Here is a 17992-nt window from a genome sequence, read left to right on the forward strand (position 1 = left end):
CGCCCCCTAGCCAGTCCCGGACCCAGTGGGCCGGGATCCTGCCCCCAACCCATCCCCGTTTCCTTGGTGAAACGTCGCAGGGGAGAGCAAGACCCCTACCCACATCCCTCTCGGTGGTGCAGAGAATCACTTGGGGAAAGGGGAGGAGGAAGCACCCGGCCCCGAGGGGGCCCGGGACTGCTGGCCTCCCGCCTAGCTCCGAGGGAGAGCCGTGGCGACCGTGAGGAGCCGGAGAGGAGACACTCCCCGCCCCTACCCCACCCTCTGCAACTCGCTACCTCGGGCAAGCCTGGAGCCCCCTTGCGCCAAGCGTCCCAGGTCCCTCATTTGGCCCCGCAGAGAGACCCCTGACTGCGACAGGGGGTGTGGAGACCTTGTGCCATCAAGATCCCGCTACCGTAACAAATCGGCCGCCCCCTGCTCCCAAGAGACTCAGGCCAGGAAGGCACACAAGCACACCCATTTTTATTAGCCTTCCCTGGGATGGGGGTTTGGCCCAACTCTAAAGTGCAATGTGTGTTTGTAAGTTTGTGCACAAGCCAGAGAGAGGCAAAGCTCCCCGTTTGCATCCAAGTCTCAGTGTGTCCACCGAGCCTTCGCGCCGCTCGCCCGTGGTTTGTGTAACTCGCGTGTGTGTGCGCGCGCGCGAGGGGGTGTGCTCGCTCGCATCCGTGCCCGCGGCGCGACGCGGGCTTGAAAACGGGCCGTGGGCGCTGTCAGGCTCGGGGCGGGGGTGCCGGGGCGAGCGTGGGGCGGGAGCCCGAGCTCGGCCCGCCCCGGGAGCCGGCCCTTCGGAGCCTCGGGCCCTGCAATGGGACGTGTTCTCCTTTAAGAGTTAAGAAACTTGAAACCTTGTTTGCGCAACAATCAGCGCCGCGGAGCCGCCAAAGTGTCTAGACTGGCATATGATGGGAGGCAGCCAATGACTCCGCGGCGCTCCTCCGGGGGCCCTCAGTGTGCGTTTGAGGAGAACAAAAAAGAGAGAGAGCCGAGCGGGGGAGCGAGCGAGGGAGCCGAGCCGAGAGAAAGAGCCGCCGGGCGCTGCGTCGCCAGACCTCGCAGGGACCGCGGGGCCACCGGGAGGCACTTTTTGTGGAGGGGGGAGGGGGACGACCTCTGCAGCCGCGGCGCCCCGGGCGTCCGAGCGCAGCGTGGGGCGGGCTGCGACCTCTGCCTCGGTGGATTGCATTTTTAATTAAGGATTCCCAACAGCTCTTTGGGATTTTTTACAGTTTCCACTCATGTGTTGACACCCGCGTTCAGGAGAAACTTGCTCCAAGTGCATCTAGCGCCTGGGACCTGAGACGGAGTTGGCTTTTCGTGCATGCAATTCCAGGATTTTGGTTTTGTTTGGGCTTTCTTTTTCTTTCTTTCCTCCCCCCCCCCCCCTTCTTTTGCAGGGAGTAAGAAGGAAGCTGAAGGTATCAACAAGCCGGCCTTTCGGATCCTGCAGGAAAAGCCCATGTAGTTAAGCGTTTGGGTTTTAAAGGCAGGGCTGCCCGGACACATCTGGGGGGTTCGGCGGGAGCGCTTTGTGCTCATGGACCAGTCGCGCAACTTTTGAAGGCTCGCCGGCCCATGCGGGGTCTTTCTGGCGGAGGGCAGCCTGCAGTCCCCCTCCAGCGCCGGGGCTGGAGTTGCTGAGTAGCCCGGCCGCCGGGGTCCATGTAGCCGCTGGCCCGGCGCGGACTGCGGCTCGGCGCGCGTGCGTTCCCCGCCGTCCCGGCCCGGCGAGCTCCCTCATGTTGCAGCCCTGCGGCGCCCCTTCGACGACAGGCTGTGCGCGACCTGCACGGCGCCCGGCGGCGGAGCTTCATGTGGGGCTGCGGCCCGCGCAGCCGGCGCCTCGCTGACGGAACGGACCCCCGGTAACCGGAGACTGCCTCCCCCCCACCCCCGGCGCCAAAGGATATCGTATGTTCAGGTCCAAACGCTCGGGGCTGGTGCGGCGACTTTGGCGAAGTCGTGTGGTCCCCGACCGGGAGGAAGGAGGCGGCGGCGGCGGCGGCGGCGACGAGGATGGGAGCTTGGGCAGCCGAGCTGAGCCGGCCCCGCGGGCACGAGAAGGCGGAGGCTGCGGCCGCTCCGAAGTCCGCCCGGTAGCCCCGCGGCGGCCCCGGGACGCGGTGGGACAGCGAGGCGCCCAGGGCGCGGGGAGGCGCCGGCGCGCAGGGGGCCCCCCGAGGCCCATGTCGGAGCTGGGGGCCGGCGCTGGGGGCTCCCCGCTGGACGCGGCGGAGCCGGCAGGCCCGGGCTGGCTGCCCGAAAGTGACTGCGAGACTGTGACTTGCTGTCTCTTCTCGGAGCGGGACGCCGCGGGCGCGCCGCGGGACGCCGGCGACCCCCTGGCCGGGGCGGCCCTGGAGGCGGCGGGCGGCGGGCGGAGTCGCGAAGCCCGCTCGCGGCTGCTGCTGCTCGAGCAGGAACTCAAGACGGTCACGTACTCGCTGCTGAAGCGGCTCAAGGAGCGTTCGCTGGACACGCTGCTGGAGGCGGTGGAGTCCCGCGGCGGCGTGCCGGGCGGCTGCGTGCTGGTGCCGCGCGCCGACCTCCGCCTGGGCGGCCAGCCTGCGCCGCCGCAGCTGCTGCTCGGCCGCCTCTTCCGCTGGCCCGACCTGCAGCACGCCGTGGAGCTGAAGCCCCTGTGCGGCTGCCACAGCTTCGCCGCCGCCGCCGACGGCCCCACCGTGTGCTGCAACCCCTACCACTTCAGCCGGCTCTGCGGGCCAGGTGAGCGCGCGCGCCGGCCGGGAGCGTTGGGGGGGGGGGGGTTCCCCTCCCCGCCCCCTTCCGCGGCCCTTCGGTCCGCGACGCCGCGGGCGGGGGGAGCTGGGGCTGCAACCCCGGGTGCCCCTGGTGCGTGGGAGCCCGCGGTGGAAGCTCCTCACCCTGGCGGGACGGCCGGGAAGTGGGTATCGGGGCACAAGTGTCAAATGGCACCTTCTTTTTACGGCTCCGGCAGACTTAAAAGGCTGTGCATTGGAGTTTTCTCAATGCAGCCTCAGGGACCTAACTTACGCTGTAGCTTCATAGACAGTGAAAGAGAAGGGCAGGCCTGACGGAAGCCCAACACAGAGTCGTTCGCCCCCCTCCCGGTTTATCCCAGTCTATTTATACCTAACGCGATACTTTCCTATATCCAGGTGGATACAAGTTGTGAAACGGGGTGTTAGAGATCATTCACGGCCAGAGTCACCGGTGTTCATAAATTGTCACACTTGTTCCTTTGTATACTCTGGAGCAAAGCTCCTCTCTCAAAGTGGAGACCACCTTCTTGCCTGACTGTTCCCAGCATCCCTTGGGTGTCAAATATCAGGGCCCGCCATGGTCATCATTGTCAATTCTGTGTCCACTTTTTCTAGAGGGTCCTGGAGGTGTCTGGAGGAGGAGGCGAGAAGGCCAGATATTTTATTTACCTCTGAGAACTGCCTCCCTCCTTTGTTCTCTTCCTGGGATTTCCCACACACACCCACCCCCAGCACTGCTTACCTGAGCAGGCCCTGGGTTCTGGAACAGAGGTGAGGACAGGTGGAGGCTTCTGGCAGGCCAGAAGCTTGCAGTTCCCCTGTACTGACCTCTGCTCTGCAGGGCTTGCGCATTTCTGCCTGTAGCATCTTAGGGGTGTATGCATCTTAGGTGGCTTTGGGGGGGCCTGTGGGGTGAGACCTGCTGGAAGAATAAAGGCTCTTGGGCCTGGAAGGGCTCTGAGCTCCTCCAGTCTGTCCCCTCTGGAGAGTCTGCACCCAGCCTGGGGGCACATAGAGGGTCAGATCACAGATCTTCTGATACCTAGTATGGAAGGGGAGGGTGGGCCCAGGATTTGTCCCAGATGTCTTGTTCTGTGCAGTGTAGTGGCTGGAGGGGAAAGGAATGTGCTTCAGTGGTGGTTCCTGAGGACAGCACTGATGGGGGGTAGGTGGGGAGAGGCAGCATTCATCTGGTCGCCCTGGTCCCCACATGGTCACTCCAGGCCTGATTCAAGGGCTGTGGGCAGTCCCTGACCTGTGACCTGTGGTAGGCTTTCTGTGTCCCTTGTTCCTCTTCCAGACAGCTTCTCCTGGAAGTGGCTTCCTCCCCTCTGCCACCCTGTCTCCTCCCTAACTCTGGGGCCCAGGTCCCCATTTGTGGTTACCCTGTCCCTCATCATTTTTATTTAGTGGGCGATAATTGGTGGGACTCACTGTGTGCTTTTTAGCAGGCTCTGGCAGGTATTTTCTCTCTTACCAGGTCAGTTTGCCAGTGACTATTTGTTGAGCACTTGCTCTGTGCCAGGCACCGTACTGGGTGCCAGAGTGGGGAAAGCGGAAATAGGAGTACGACCCATGCCCTTAAGAAACATAATCTGGGCAGGGAGATGGGGCAGAGATGGGGGAAGAAGGGCCAGGTCAGTGGGTCTGAACTATCAGAGCGCTGTGGGGTGTGCAGGTAACAGGATCCCCTCCAGGAGCTCCATAGCTCTGTTTGGAGACCACCTTGGAGGATGGGTTGGGGAGGTGGGCATGGAGGAGGAGGGGAGGGCCAGCCGAGAGTCAAGGTGCCAGGCAAGCTCAGGTGTGTGAGCCGGAAGGGATGGCGTGGAAATGTTGGAGCAACAGACAGGCCCCCTCCCCCCACCCTGTTTCTACACCTTGGATTAGAAGTCACCTTAGGGGGTGGTTTGAGCCTCACAGACTGCCAGGTACAGGTTGGGAGGCAGTTTTTCCCCTGCAGTGGAAGTTCTTCACCACAGACCTGGTCCTAGGCTCTCTAGTAAGGCTAGTTTGACCTTGGGTGAATAACCTCTCCTCACAGTCTCCTCGTGAGTGGAATGGGGGTGGCTCTAGAACACTCTCCACATCTCATTCTAGACTGAGCATTGTTGGCACTTGACTCCCTTTCTCCCTTTCTCCTCCCAAAAGGAGGCACTGGTGCAGGGGCTGTGTCTCCTGCCTGTTTGCCAGCCCTCCCCCTCCTTCCCCCATTCAAGCTACCCTGGGGGCAGTTGGGGGGGACCCATGGTCTGGGAAAAGTGTTCAGTAGGCGCCAGGTTGACCCTGTTGCCTCATCCCCTGCCTGGTGGCTTGGGCCGCTGGGACCGAGAACTGGGGAGCCCTTTGCTGCCCACCCCACCCCTGCTGCCTGGCCGCCAGCCTGGCTCCTGAAGCTGGGCGGGTGCATAGCTGGAGCTCAGCCGTGCGCATCCTGATAAGGAGACTGCTCCTTCCAGGGCTCTGAGGGAAGAGGGCTGGGGCACTGGGGCAGACAAGACAGACACACTCATGGATAGCAGGCACATAGCTGGAGAGTATACCGGCATACCCAGCAGGCCAACTGAGGGGCACCAGTGCCCACCTGATCCCCACAGGGAGCCCAAGTGACAGGAGGCCCCTTTCTGGGCAGTGCTGACCCCTGCTGCTCAGGGCAAACCCTGCTCCCATCCATCAACTTGCTTTGGGACATTGGGGCCAGTTCCCCTTCCCATGGGTAAAGTGAGGAGGTGGACAGAATCCCTAGGGTCTGATATGGGGGGATTCCAGGTGACACAGGCCTGCCTCCCCTGCCCTGCCCTGCCCTCTCCCCCATGCTTGTCTCAGAAAGTGGGGGTCTTTCCTCTGTGCCCGGCCCTGCCCTGCACCTTCGACCCCTTGGGAGTCAGACCCCAGCTCTCCTTCCCTCTTGTGTGTCTTTCTGTCCCGGGAAAAGCCAGTTCGCTGAGCTCGGTGCCTATGTGGACGGAAATGTGGAGAAATACTTTAATCACAGTTTAACCTGTGTTTATACAGCTCCTTTCTCCTGAAAGTATCCATTAACTTTGGAATAAATCTCCTGCTCTTTGCTTCACTACTTTTTTTTTTTTTTCTGTAATTATATTCAGTAAATTACTATTATCCAAATTGCGCCAGGGAAAGAGACAGAGCGAGAGAGAACTTCTAAACGACTGGAGGAGGCCGCCTAGGAAAACACAGGGTTCCCAGGCCAGGACTATAGGAATTAGAATGGGCTAAAAAGTTTTCCTTTTATTTGGCCTGGCATTATCCCTTTGAAATGAGATCAATTTCAAGTTGGGCTTCCAAGCCCCTGCCCCGCCCCTCTGGCGGCCCCTCGGCCCGCCCGCCCTGCTCCGCGGAGCTCCTCCTTGGAGGTGAGGAAGGGGTGATAATGTGCAGTTTGCCTCTTGCTGGCGCCAGCCGGCCGCGCTGTTTATCTGGCTGCCGGGGGAATCTGGGCAATTAGGCTCAGCCGGCCTTAAAGCGCCAGGAGCTCCTTTTCTGAGGCTCCCGTCCCGGGCTTGAGGTTGAGCCTTCAGGTTCTGGGGGTGGAGGGGAGGGCACTCGGGAGGCCCCCTCCCCACCCACAGCCACCCCCTGCGGAAGGTGGCAACCGGGAGGCCCAGGGAGGCAAGCGGATCCTTTCCTAAGGGAGATGATGGGCTCAAAGGGGGTGGGGATGGAAGGCATTATCCCAAACTGAAACCTTACCAGGCACTGGGAGAGGCTGGGAGCTCTTCTGGCTTTAGAATTAGGGTCCAGATCCCGAAAGGCTAAGTATCACCCCCCTCCACCCACTAGGGGGCTAACCAGAGGCACGTTTGGGCCGAGCTGAGCTGAGCACTAACCTTCTGGTACACTTGGCCCCTGGCTGACTGCTCTTACTTCTGAAGGAAGTTGGAGGAGATTCCTGAAGTTGATGCCTGAGGCTGGATGTCTGAGGGGGCTGGAGTGTCTGATGTCTGTCTGTCTGTCTCTCTAATGTCCATTGCTTTCAGAGGAGCCTGCAGGGCTCTGGGGGGGGGGGGGGGGGGGGGCCCCCCCCCCGGCTCTCCCCTTCAAGTTTAGAGCATCTAAGTTTATTACCAAAAAATCAACACAACTTTGGCACTCACTCATCAGGTAGCTTCTCGGAGGGGAGCGGAGAGAGGGCCTGGAGGCAGCCCACACTTCCTCTTCTGTCCTTTTGTCTCGCGTACTGAGTAGTCCACCTGAGTTAATGACCTAGGGCTCCACTCTCCCAGATCCGTGGGGCCTGGAAGTGTGGGAGTGAAGCAGAGGGGCCGGTTAAAGGTTACCCAGTACTGTTCATAGCAGCATTATTCCTAAAAGTCAGAAAACAGAAATAGCCCTAATGTCTATTAGCTGATGAATGGGTAACCAAATGTGGTATATCCATCCGATGGAGTATCATTTGGCCATAAAGAAGAATGCAGCTATTGAACGGATGAGCCTTAAAAGCATTATGCTGGGTGAAAGAAGCTCCCCACAAAGAGCCTCCTACTATGTGAGTCTGTGTGAAATGCCCAGAATAGGCAAACCCACGGGGACTGAGAGTAGATTTGTGGTTGCCCACGGGTTGAGGGCATAGGGACCGACTGCTAACGGGACAGGGCTTCTTTGGGGTGATGAAAATGTCCAGTAATTGTATTGTGGTGGTGGTCTCACAACTCTGAATATACTAAAAAGCACTGAATTCAACACTTTCAAAGAGTGAATCTTAGGGTAGGTGAGCAGAAGAACTCAGGTGTTCAAAAAAGGTAACCGGGTGTTGGTTCCCGCCTGGCCTGGCCCTTTGTTGAGCTGAAGTAAAATAACATCTTGTGCCTTCCTCTGTGGCCTACCTGGCCGGACCTCGGGTGCCCCATCCGTTGAAAGCAGCAGCTGACCTGGGTGACCGCCTGACATTATAAATCCCCGTGTCTCATGGCGGAGTCTGTGGGCCTTCATACTTTTGAACTTGCCCAGGATGGAATGTAGCGTTCAGCTTCCAGCCTCTAAAGTTGTTAAACAGTTCTGTGCGAACTGTTCTGCTGGAGCACGGGGGGGCCTGGTCAGGTCCCTCCCCAAAGCTTTGCAGTGCTTCCCTCGCTGGTGAGATGGACGTTCCAAGTTTGTAGATTCGCTTTGTGCCTCATTCACATCAGGACACACCCAGCTTGCGTGTGGCCATGGGTGGTGGCTGTCTCAGGCAGCTCCTTCAAGAGGGGACTTCAGTAGCCCTTCTCCCCTGTATTTTCAGCTTTGGGCTCCAGGTAAGCAGCCCCTGGGTGAAATCCTGGGGTTGATTACAGTGGCTTGACTCCAGCCTCCACGGCCCATTGCTGGCAGGTTTCACTTTCAGGGGACAGATCTGGGAGGGCAGCTGTCCGGAGCACCCCCCCACCTCCCCACCATGTGTGGCCTGAGCCTTAGCCGATCAGATTTTTGCAAAAGGAGCCCTGACCCAGGAATTGCAGGCCTTCTGATAAGTTGAGTGGGGTGGTGGGAAGGGCATGAGGCTGGGGATCAGGAGACCTGGCTTCTAGTCCTGACTTTGGCTCTACGACCAGTTCAGCGTGTGGCACTGAGGGAGCTGCTCCCACTGTCCAGGCCTCAGTGGTCACTGTACAGTGGGAGCGCCAGCCTCAACTGTCTTTCTTGGTAAAGCTCTAGCCCCGCTTGCGTACTGCTTCGTGTCCTGAAGCAAGGCTGGTCCTCGCTGAGTCTGGTCTCCAGCCCCTCCCAAGGCCTGCGCCAGTGGGTGTGACGTGGGTCCTACTGAAGGCAGATGGTTCCCTTCCTCGAGTCTGGCTTGGCATCTCCTTGGGGTCACCCCTTTGGCCTTCTAGGTGCTCTTTCTCCACACCTTTGTCTACACGGCCCGAACTTTGCCATTATCCTCGTCACCATCATGAGGATAATGACTTTAGATGTTTACTGAGCCCTCTCTGTGCCCGTGACGTGCTGGACCTCGCTGGGGTGAGGCGGTGTGATACGGGGTGCCTCTTGTTGCTGCCTGTGTCATTGGGATGTAGAGCCAAGTCGGGCCCGGGCCCAAATTCCAGTTCCATCATGATTGGCTGGGGGACACTGGGCAAGTCAGTCTTCACATCTGTAAAATGGGAATAATAATGGCCATCTTATTTACTTTGGAGAAAGGACAAAATAAGAATAGGTACCCATGAGCATGATTAACCACTCTGTACCTAAGACCCAGAAGAATGAAACACAATAAACGAAATAGAAAATGCCCTGCATGGAGGAAGAAATAGGGTAGGCATTCAGCACATGTTTGCTTCTGTCCCCAGTGGCTATTCTGTGATTCACTTTTCCTTCTCTCAAACTCCTGTCCACAAAAGATTCCCTGTTTCTAGACCTCAGAGCCCTCACTTTGTTGAAGTAATTTCAGGCTGGAAATGCTGGGGTGGGGAAGAAGTCAAGCTGCATTGGGTGTACAGAGCAAAAAACAAATGCTCCTACAGCTAATTGTGCCCTATTATCATTGCGAAAAACACTTATTACCCCTTGTGTCATTACTGATACCTGCCTAATAATAGTTATTACCACTTTACTACCACCGAGAGTTTGTTTTAGTTTGCGATTTGATGGTGTTTAGTTTCATTTAGGGAAAATGAAGGGTCATTTCATTCATGCAAATTGTTACTTAGTTTAGCAAATTGTTACTTCCCCTAAAGCAAGAGGCTAAGGAATTCTTCTGAAGACAAAATATATGTTTTCAAGGAGGAGTATTTTGGGCAAATGAAAGGAAACCCAAAGAAAAATACCGTAGACGATAAGGAATCACAGAGGGTCTGAGATGGGAGGCCACGGAGAACGTGTGGGCCACCCCTTCTCTTTACAAAGGGGGAGACTGAGGCTGAGAGCTAGCTGGAAGTGACTGGCTTAAGGTCTCTCATCTAGGTAGCTGGGTTGACTTCCTGGGATCTAGCCAATCTTACCTTCCACCCTGCCCCCAAGAATGTCAGTTGTAATGCAGCTGATCTGGAAGGAGCTTCTGTGTCTCTCATGCTCGGTGCTGATTAGAGTTGCCACATTTAGCAAATAAAACTAAAGAATGCCTAGTTGAATTTGAGTTTCTGACAGACAGCACGTAATTTTTTAGTGTAAGTATGTCCCAAATCTTGCAAGGGATATACTTATGCTAAAAATTACACCACGTATGTCCAAACTTCAAATTTAACAGAGCTTCCTGTGTTTTATCCGGGAACCGTAGCTCTGACTTGTTACAGTAACAGTTACTGTTTGTGCATGTATGTTTCTAGAATACCAAGAACTGTTTGACATAGTCTTCTTTTGCCCTCTTGGCACACCTGGAAGGTCTTTGTGATTATTGTCCCTGTTTTAGAGCTGAGGAAACAAGCTCAGAGGGGTGAAGCAACTTGCCTGAGGTCACACGGCCAAAGGTGGCAGAGGAGGGATTGAGTCCAGCCGGGTCTGTATGCCACGCCTGTGGCCTCATCTATTGGGCAGCAGACGTGGTGGCAAAAGAGGAGAGTTTCCTGGGGGCTGGATTTATTATTTGAGGAAACCGATGATCAAAAGCAGGTCCACCCCCCCAGGTGTGAACTCCCCCCCACCCCAGCAGTGACCCGTTGTCTCCTGTCTTTCAGAATCACCACCGCCCCCCTATTCTCGGCTGTCTCCTCACGACGAGTACAAGCCACTGGGTAAGTGTGTCCTCCTTCCCACCGGCTCCCTTTCAGTCCAGGGCCCAGCCTCAGCGCTCAGGGGTGTGGAGGGGAGGGGGGAAAGCAGGCCTGGTTGCCTTTGAGATGGGGCGAAGTCTTACAAACACACCTCCGGTCGGGCCAAAGCAGACCCAGGCTCTGCAGCCGGCTATTTACGTCTTGAAATTCCTCGGCTCATCATTAACCTCTCTGTGACCTTTAAACATGGGCCTGTGGGAGACGAATGGGTTTTGACTTAAGCACCTCATTGGAGATGGGTTTGGTATTTCCCTCTTTTCCTCTCTCCCTCCCCCAGCCCTTGGTTGTTCTCCTTTGGCTTGTGTTAATTAGCACTATGACAGATAGGTAGAGCATATGAAGTCCCTTTTGAGAGGGGTGGTGTTTTTCCCCCCATTTTAAGCCAGGAAGTTCACCTGGGCAGAAACAACCGTCGGACTGTGCAGAAAATCCGTGTTTTGGTGCAGAAAGCCCCTGGCGTGGTCCGACCCCGGGGTGTGCTCTGTGGAGGTGGTAATGTCATTGTAGGCAGGTCCCATTCAGAGTCAGAAGTGTTCTCTGGAAACCCTTGGGGCTAGATGAGCAGCTCGTATTCTGGAGTAGCTGCATGTGGTTTTACAAGTAGCGGTGGCTTGTTTTCTGGCCCTGCTGGGTCCCCCAGAGGAGGATACCAGGAATGGGGCGAGTTCGTTTGGCTTTACTAAGTACCAAGAGAGAAACTTTGCGACCCAGGCAGTTCCCGTGGGAGTCAAGCTTCCAAAGTCCGATAGCACAGTAGTGATGCTCACACATTCCACCAAGTGACCACAAGAAGTGGGTTTTGTTTTGTTTTTGGTAAAGGCCTCTTCCCAGTAGCCTGTGTCAGCATCATCTGGGAGGTCACTTCTAAGTGTCGCAGACTCTCAGGCATCCAGGCCAGTTTTCTTTCCAGGCCACCCCCCCCCCCACCCCCCACCCCCGCCTTGTGCAGTCAGAAATGCCCACCGGGTCCCTTCAGGAGTTTGACCTCTTCAGCCTAGGAGGACAGAGCCTGTCCCATGACGGTGTGTGAGTCAGTGGTTTAATGATGGCAACTTCCTCATTGTTTTTCCCCACGGATGGTCATCCCGTGCATGGAGGAGCTTTATTTAGTTTTCTGGGGGAACCGAAGAGGTCATCTGGTGGGACCCTGTCACTTCATAGATGAGGAATCTGGCTGAGGGCTGGAGCGGGCCCTGCAGCTAATGAGCAGCAGGGCTGAGGCAGAAACCCCATTCAGCTCGGCGGTTCCCCATCCCTCCCTCACAGGCCTGTCTCAGCATTTCCCAAGTCAACATAATTGCACTGGTCGCTTAGAAGATCTGTAGATCCATTGGGGGGGGGGGGAACCCTCAGAGGTTCTTAGTAAATGTAGCCCCTTAGTTCGAATGTCGAGGATCATTGCCCCGAGGAATTGCAGGTCAGCCTGTGATAAAGCAGCAAAAATCAGGACACCGCCTGGCCCTGCAGAATGACCATTTGGAAATCAACAGGTGTCCCGGTTATTTTACAAATGGGACAACTGAGGCCCGGAAAAGAGGAAATGACACTTGCTGGTGGTCACATAGCTCAGGAATCTGTAGACTATGGCCTGCCATCTGTTTTTTGTATGTTTCGTGAGCTAAGGATGTTTTGTACTTTTTTCGATGGTTAAAAAAAAAAAAAAAAATCGAAAGAGTAATATTTCCTGACATGTGAAAATTACATGAAATTCAAAGTTTAGCATCCGTGAAAAAAAATCCCGCTGGAATATCACCGTGTTTGCCTGTTTCCATGTTGTCTGTAGCTGCTTCTATGCTATAGTGACACAGTTGAGTAGCTGTAACAGAGATCGTGTGGCTTACAAGGCTTGAAAATACTATTCGCTCTGGGGCCTTTTGCAGAAGAAGTTGGTGAGCCCTGATTCTTATGACTGATGGTGGAGGTTGGACTCAAACCTGGGGCTCCAGCTTCAAAGCAGGGTCCCTCTCTGGGGCTCGAGCAGTGATCAAAGTTGGGAGTGTTCTTTTTCTCCATCAGCCACTGCAGGGTATCAGATGTCAGGGCCTCGCTAGAAGCAATAAATGGGAGGGTTTGGAAGGATGCAGGATAGGGACTTACTAGCTGTGAAAGGTGGGAACCGTTCCCATGCCTGGGACCCTCACAGAGCTGCCCACGTTGGCTCTACAGCGGCTTCCGCAAGGAATAGGGTCCAGCCTGCGATGTTGCACTTTGGGAACATTAGATCCAAAAAGCAAAACGCTTTTAAGAAGTTCCCACTTGGGCATTGGGGTTATTATTTTTGTTTCCAAGAGATTTTCCATGTGTCCGTAGTTTCCTCCTAACACATTTTAGCAGCAGATAACTTTTTCGTGTCCTGATAAATAGTCCGGGCTATTTTTTGTATTATTTTCTTTTCCTTGCATTGTTGCTTTTTCATAAACAAAAAGTCAGTTCACTTCTAAGCCTCTGTGATCACATGAGACCAAAAAGCAAAATAAAACCCAGAACACCCAGTCAGCATCTGGCAATTGGGAAACAACAACAAAAAAACCCCAAACCACCCCCCCCAGAACTGGTTAATGTTTCATCTTCCCGCTCCCCAAACCATGTGGTAAAAGGGAAAAAAAAAAAAAAATCCTACAGGATCGAATGGAATTCTAGCTAGCCAGGGCCTTGGCTAACGGTTTTGGTCCCAGGAATCCCCAGGTTGGTCAGGTGGGACCCACTGAGCCAGACCTGGGTTGAGCTGGGTAAGAAGGTGATGAGCTGTCAACCTCACAGAACGTACCTTTTGACGCCTTCACATGGACAACGCCCCATAGCTGGTCGCAGAGGAAAAAATTTGCCAGTCTGCCTGCCCCCAAAAGGCATTGGCTTGTCAAGGTGGTAGCTTAGTGTCCAAGAGAAAACGTGCCAAAGATTTTCTTTTCCTCGTCTCACCGCACTGCAGACAGGGAAAAACAAATAATGCATGCCATACAAAGTACTTAAAACTACTTAAAAAAAAAAAAAAAAAAAAAAGAATGCCTTAAAAAAACCAGTCCAGGCATTGAAAGTTGCTCCGTGAGCAGGTTTGGATGTTAAAGAGTGGAGGAGGGAAGAGCGAGAAAAAAAGTTAATCTGGGAGCAAATGCTTGAGCCCTTAATTAGAGGGGTGTAAGCGGGACAGAGTGAGGATGGCTGGTAACTTGTTAAAACAGAGCTTCCCGAGCTCCAGCGGGAGGAAGGAAGGAAGCAAGGAAGGAAGGAAGCAAGAAGGAACAACTTTAAGAATTTTAATGGTTGTAATTAAGCACAGTAACTATGAATTGTTTAGGGGCTTAATTTAACCTTACCCACAGAGGCTCCAAGTTGCTACTTGCTCAGTCCCCTGAACTTGGGTTATTTCTGTGGTCAGGGCAGTTGAAACTTTTTCAGGTGTGAGGGCTGCAGCAGTCAGCATTTTCCAGGGAAGTTCCAGGGCCGGCTGGCCTGGTCTCGCGTGATCGCGGGACCAAGTTACAGAGTGGCATCAGGAAGCTGAGAGGGACACGTCGCCCTTTGCAAGCCCTTGCGTGTGCACATGCACACGTACACACACAGATGCGTGAGAAGAAAAGAGAGGAGCGCCCCGCAGCCAACTGAGTTGTCTTTTTGTTTCTTCCGTAGATCTATCTGATTCCACATTGTCTTACACTGAAACGGAGGCCACCAACTCCCTCATCACCGCCCCGGGTGAATTCTCAGGTTGGCATTTCTGTCCTTGCACGTTGCTGTTGTGTTGAACTTCACAGAAGGGGGACAGGTTGGGGGCGGGGGCTTGGTGGAGGCCTTTTTGATTTCCTTCCTCCTTTTCTTTTCCCCTTTCCTCCCACCTCTTGGATAGGAAGACTGTCTCTGTCTTCATCCTTGGCGTCCTTGGGGTTAACGACAATCTGTACGAATGAGATCTAAAGATGGTCACTTTGAAAGTGCCTGTTGGTCCACATGTTCACCAGTGGACTCCTCCTTGTCTCATGGAAACGGAAAGCCCAGCATGACCCTCTATCCCTCATTGTAGCAGGGGAACCTCTTTTCCCAGCTGCCAAGAAGCCCCAGAGTGGATGTGTTTGTATATATTTATCTTTGTGGGTTTCTCCTCCTGTCCACACCTCTGGGGAAGGACAGACGTGGAGGGTCAGAAGAGTGGAGGTCGAGTGGGTAGAACGAGCTTGGACAGAGGGTCTGGCAAACGAGGAGTTTGCCAAAGGTTGGTAGCTTCCATGTCTCTCCCTGAGCGGTGGATGCTGGGCTGGGAAGCAGAGAGAACCCCAGTTTGGAGTCTCCCAATCCCCTGCAATTAAGAGTTGGCCACAGGGAGCCTCACATTCCTGGGCCTACCTAAACCAACCCTTCCTTAGGAGATCAGAGGTTGGTGGTGCCCGGGGGGCATCGAGGGCCAGGAGGGACTCTGGTGCTGAGGTCTGTGGGACCCTTTGGGAACATGATGGATGGGTGTGCCGTGAAGACAGCTGGGGCTTGTGGCCTGGATCTGTGCTGTGTGGTGTGACAGCCACTCAGGCTGGAGCTGCCTCCCAAGTGGGCATGGCTGGGTCTCCACGTGAAGGCCTCTGTCTGTCTGCATCGCAGCTGCCCTTCCCCTGCCCCACGCCCATGTCATGATAGCAATAGCCGCGACCATAGCTGTTTAGTGTTTCCTCTGCACGGGCCCCTTTTCCATGCATCAGCTCAGAACAGCAGTAAAGGACTCGCTCAGGGTCACATAGTAGCAGAACCACTCGCCACTGTGCTTATAACCACTGCTCTGTCCCCCCTTTCCTGCAAGGGCTGACTGTATCCCCAATGCCTCCATTCCTTCACGTGAAGATCTGTCTGTCATTCTTGCCACCCCCTCCCCATGACTCTAAGGGTGACACGATGCTGGCTGTGCATGGCTGCCTGGCCATTTCCCGTGTCTGAGCCCCTCTTCATTCCGTATTCCATCACAACCATGGAGGTCGCAAGAGTATGTCTGTTTCAAAGATAGGAAAACTAGAAGCTGGAGCAAGAAGTGACTTGCCCCGGGGTCACATAGTGGGGCTCAGCCGGTACTGAGGTCCAGGGCTTCGGGGTCCTCCCTGCCTTCTGGTCTCTGGTGGCCCCCTCTAATCGGGGGTTTCCTCTGTGCCTTTTGGCCCCTACTTGGTTGTAGTGTTTTTCCCTGAAAGACCTTACCAGACGAATGTAAGAAGTTAATATTTCACTCCATTCTTTTTTCTCCTTTTCCTATGTAGAAGGAAGCCACATATAATTTTGAAGCAAGAGGCTTAACGGTATTTCTGAATGCATGATTCTGTGCCTTTGCCAGCCCTCAGGATGTGTTTAATTTAGGTGATTGCATTGGGGTAGGTTGGATGGATGGGTAATTTTTCGACATCCCCCCCAACCCCCATCCCCCCAGTTAATGGTGGAAATTCTCATTTGCGGGGGTACTGTAGAGTTCTGCAGTACGTTTGCAGATATAGTCTCTCTTTTAAAAAAAAAAAAATTTAATGTTTATTTAGTTTTGAGATAGAAAAAAAATGAATGAGTGGGGGAGGGGCAGAGAGAGAGGGAGACATAGAATCCGAAGCAGGCTCCAGGCTCTGAGCTGTCGGCACAGAGTCCGATGTGGGACTTAAACCCATGAGCCGTGAGATCATGACCTGAGCTGAAGTCGGACGCTTAACCGACTGAGCCACCCAGGCGCCCCAATCTCTTTTGATCTCTATCATCCCAGAGCTGATCTGGTGTGTGGCTCAGGCAGGAGGGAGCAGACCCCAGAGCACTTAGGGAAACCAGGAGAGAGCGCCCTCTGGAGGGACGTCTCTGGGAGCCCTGGGGTCGATAGGTTTGGCTGCCTCTAGGGCCCAGGGGCCCTGTGTTTGGGATTACTGCCCAGTCATCCCAGAGCTGTGTGTGGTGATGGCCAGTGAGGAGGCCCCTGCTGTTCTTAACTGTAGATGAGGACTACTTGGTTCTCATGAGAAAATCGGGGAGGGGGGGGCATCCAGTGACTTGGAATTCTGAAGGGCTAGGGGAGCTGAGGAGGAAGTTTGGGATTGGCACTGAGGGGATCAAATGGGATCTGGCGGGCTTTGGTCTGAGATCTGGGTTGTCTCAGTAGGCAAGTGGAACCTTCCCCAGGTGGTCACCCAGGCCCCTTCCAGGGACTTAATGCGTCTCCTCCCACACCGGGGGCTCCCTGTTCAGCTTTTCCAGCTTACTCGTGCTCTGGGAATCTGAGGACCAATGGGCAGTACGTTGGCACTGCCCCTGCCTCCTGGGAGCTCATAGGCTTGGGGCTAGAGCAGCTGTCACACTGGAGGACAGGCTCTGGGAGGGAGGCCCCGCAGGGTGAGGAGAAGGCCCAGAGGGGTGACAGGTCTCAGTGGATGAAGGTAGGAGTTGTCCATCTGGCTAGGATGTAATGCAGGGTTGTGCCTGGCAGAGTGGGAAGTGAGGTCAGAAAGATGATGGGCAGAATGTGTTGGGCCAGGCCAGGGTGTTTGATGGTCAAGGACAGATAATCATGCCGCCGCTGTTGTTGTCAACAGTTGACAGCTCTTGACACTCACTACTGAGCACTTTGAGAAGAGCTGGTCATTCTCCATCTCGTTGACTCCTTACCACGAGCCAGTGAGACAGATGTGATTCCCCCTGCTTTATGGGTGAGGAAACTGAGGCTCATTGCTGGGCAGGCTGCCCAAATTCCTGAATTGTGAGTGGCAGGCTTGGACTGGGACTGCCCAGCCCTCCAGCCCCGAGGGTTCTGCCTGGCATTCCGCAGCTAGCGTTCCCATCCCCTTCCCTGAGACACACCCTGGTGGGGGCTGGGGACAGGGTAGAGCCTTGGGACAGTCCATCCCTGTTTAAGGACTGAGGATGGGGGTGCGGGGCTGGCGAGAGGTGTAGGGCTTTGTGCTTATCCTTGTCACCACTGGGCAAACCCTGCAGACCACCCAGAGGCCACACCGGCCAGCCGCCTCAGCCCCCTCTGCCTCCCGGAGTCCTGAGGGCAGCTGTTCCTGAGAGCCTGGCCCCTTTCTTGAGCAGGGTCTGCAGCCCTGCTTGTCGGTCTTGTTCAGTGTCAATCCCAGCGCCTAGCTTGGAGCATTCTATTTTGATCCAGCTCCAAGGTCTCGGCTTCACTTTCCTGTTCTGTGGTTGAGGCCACTTTAGGGGGATGGTGGGCATTTTGAGGCGCAGTCATAGCCGGGGCAGGCAAGGGCATGTGGGTGGCCGGGCGGGGGCGTGGGCAGCAGGACAGGAGGCTGTCTTGTGTCAGCTCTCTGCTGAGTGGTTGACAGGACACCCTCATCTGATCTGTTTATCAGCTCCACATTTAGATGCATGATCCCTGCTACACAGATGAGAAACCTGAAGCTCAGGAGGGACAGTGACTCTACCAAGATTACTCAGTGAAGGGCAGAATGCACAGCTTCCACTAGATCTAAAGACCCTGACACCCAGAGTCTTGACAACCTAGGAGTTCCTTTTGGGGGTGCCTTCAAAAGCTTGATGCTCTGGATTCCTTCCCTAACTCAGGGCCTGGGACGC

At 55.2% G+C, this 17992-nt stretch overlaps 1 protein-coding gene across 1 annotated transcript in view; it reads left to right on the forward strand.

Moving 5' to 3' along the window:
* The first annotated feature begins 745 nt into the window (after positions 1-745).
* Positions 746-17992, forward strand: part of SMAD6 (SMAD family member 6) — a 77066-nt gene continuing 59819 nt past the window's right edge. Inside the window, exons 1-3 of the mRNA XM_040493053.1 lie at positions 746-2730; positions 10361-10417; positions 14084-14161. Of these exons, the coding sequence (XP_040348987.1) occupies positions 1917-2730; positions 10361-10417; positions 14084-14161 (949 nt within the window). The 5' untranslated portion in view covers positions 746-1916. The remainder of the gene's footprint in view (positions 2731-10360; positions 10418-14083; positions 14162-17992) is intronic.

This window comes from Herpailurus yagouaroundi, unplaced genomic scaffold (assembly GCF_014898765.1).
Source record: "Herpailurus yagouaroundi ecotype Mexico unplaced genomic scaffold, PumYag 184, whole genome shotgun sequence".
NCBI lineage: Eukaryota > Metazoa > Chordata > Mammalia > Carnivora > Felidae > Herpailurus > Herpailurus yagouaroundi.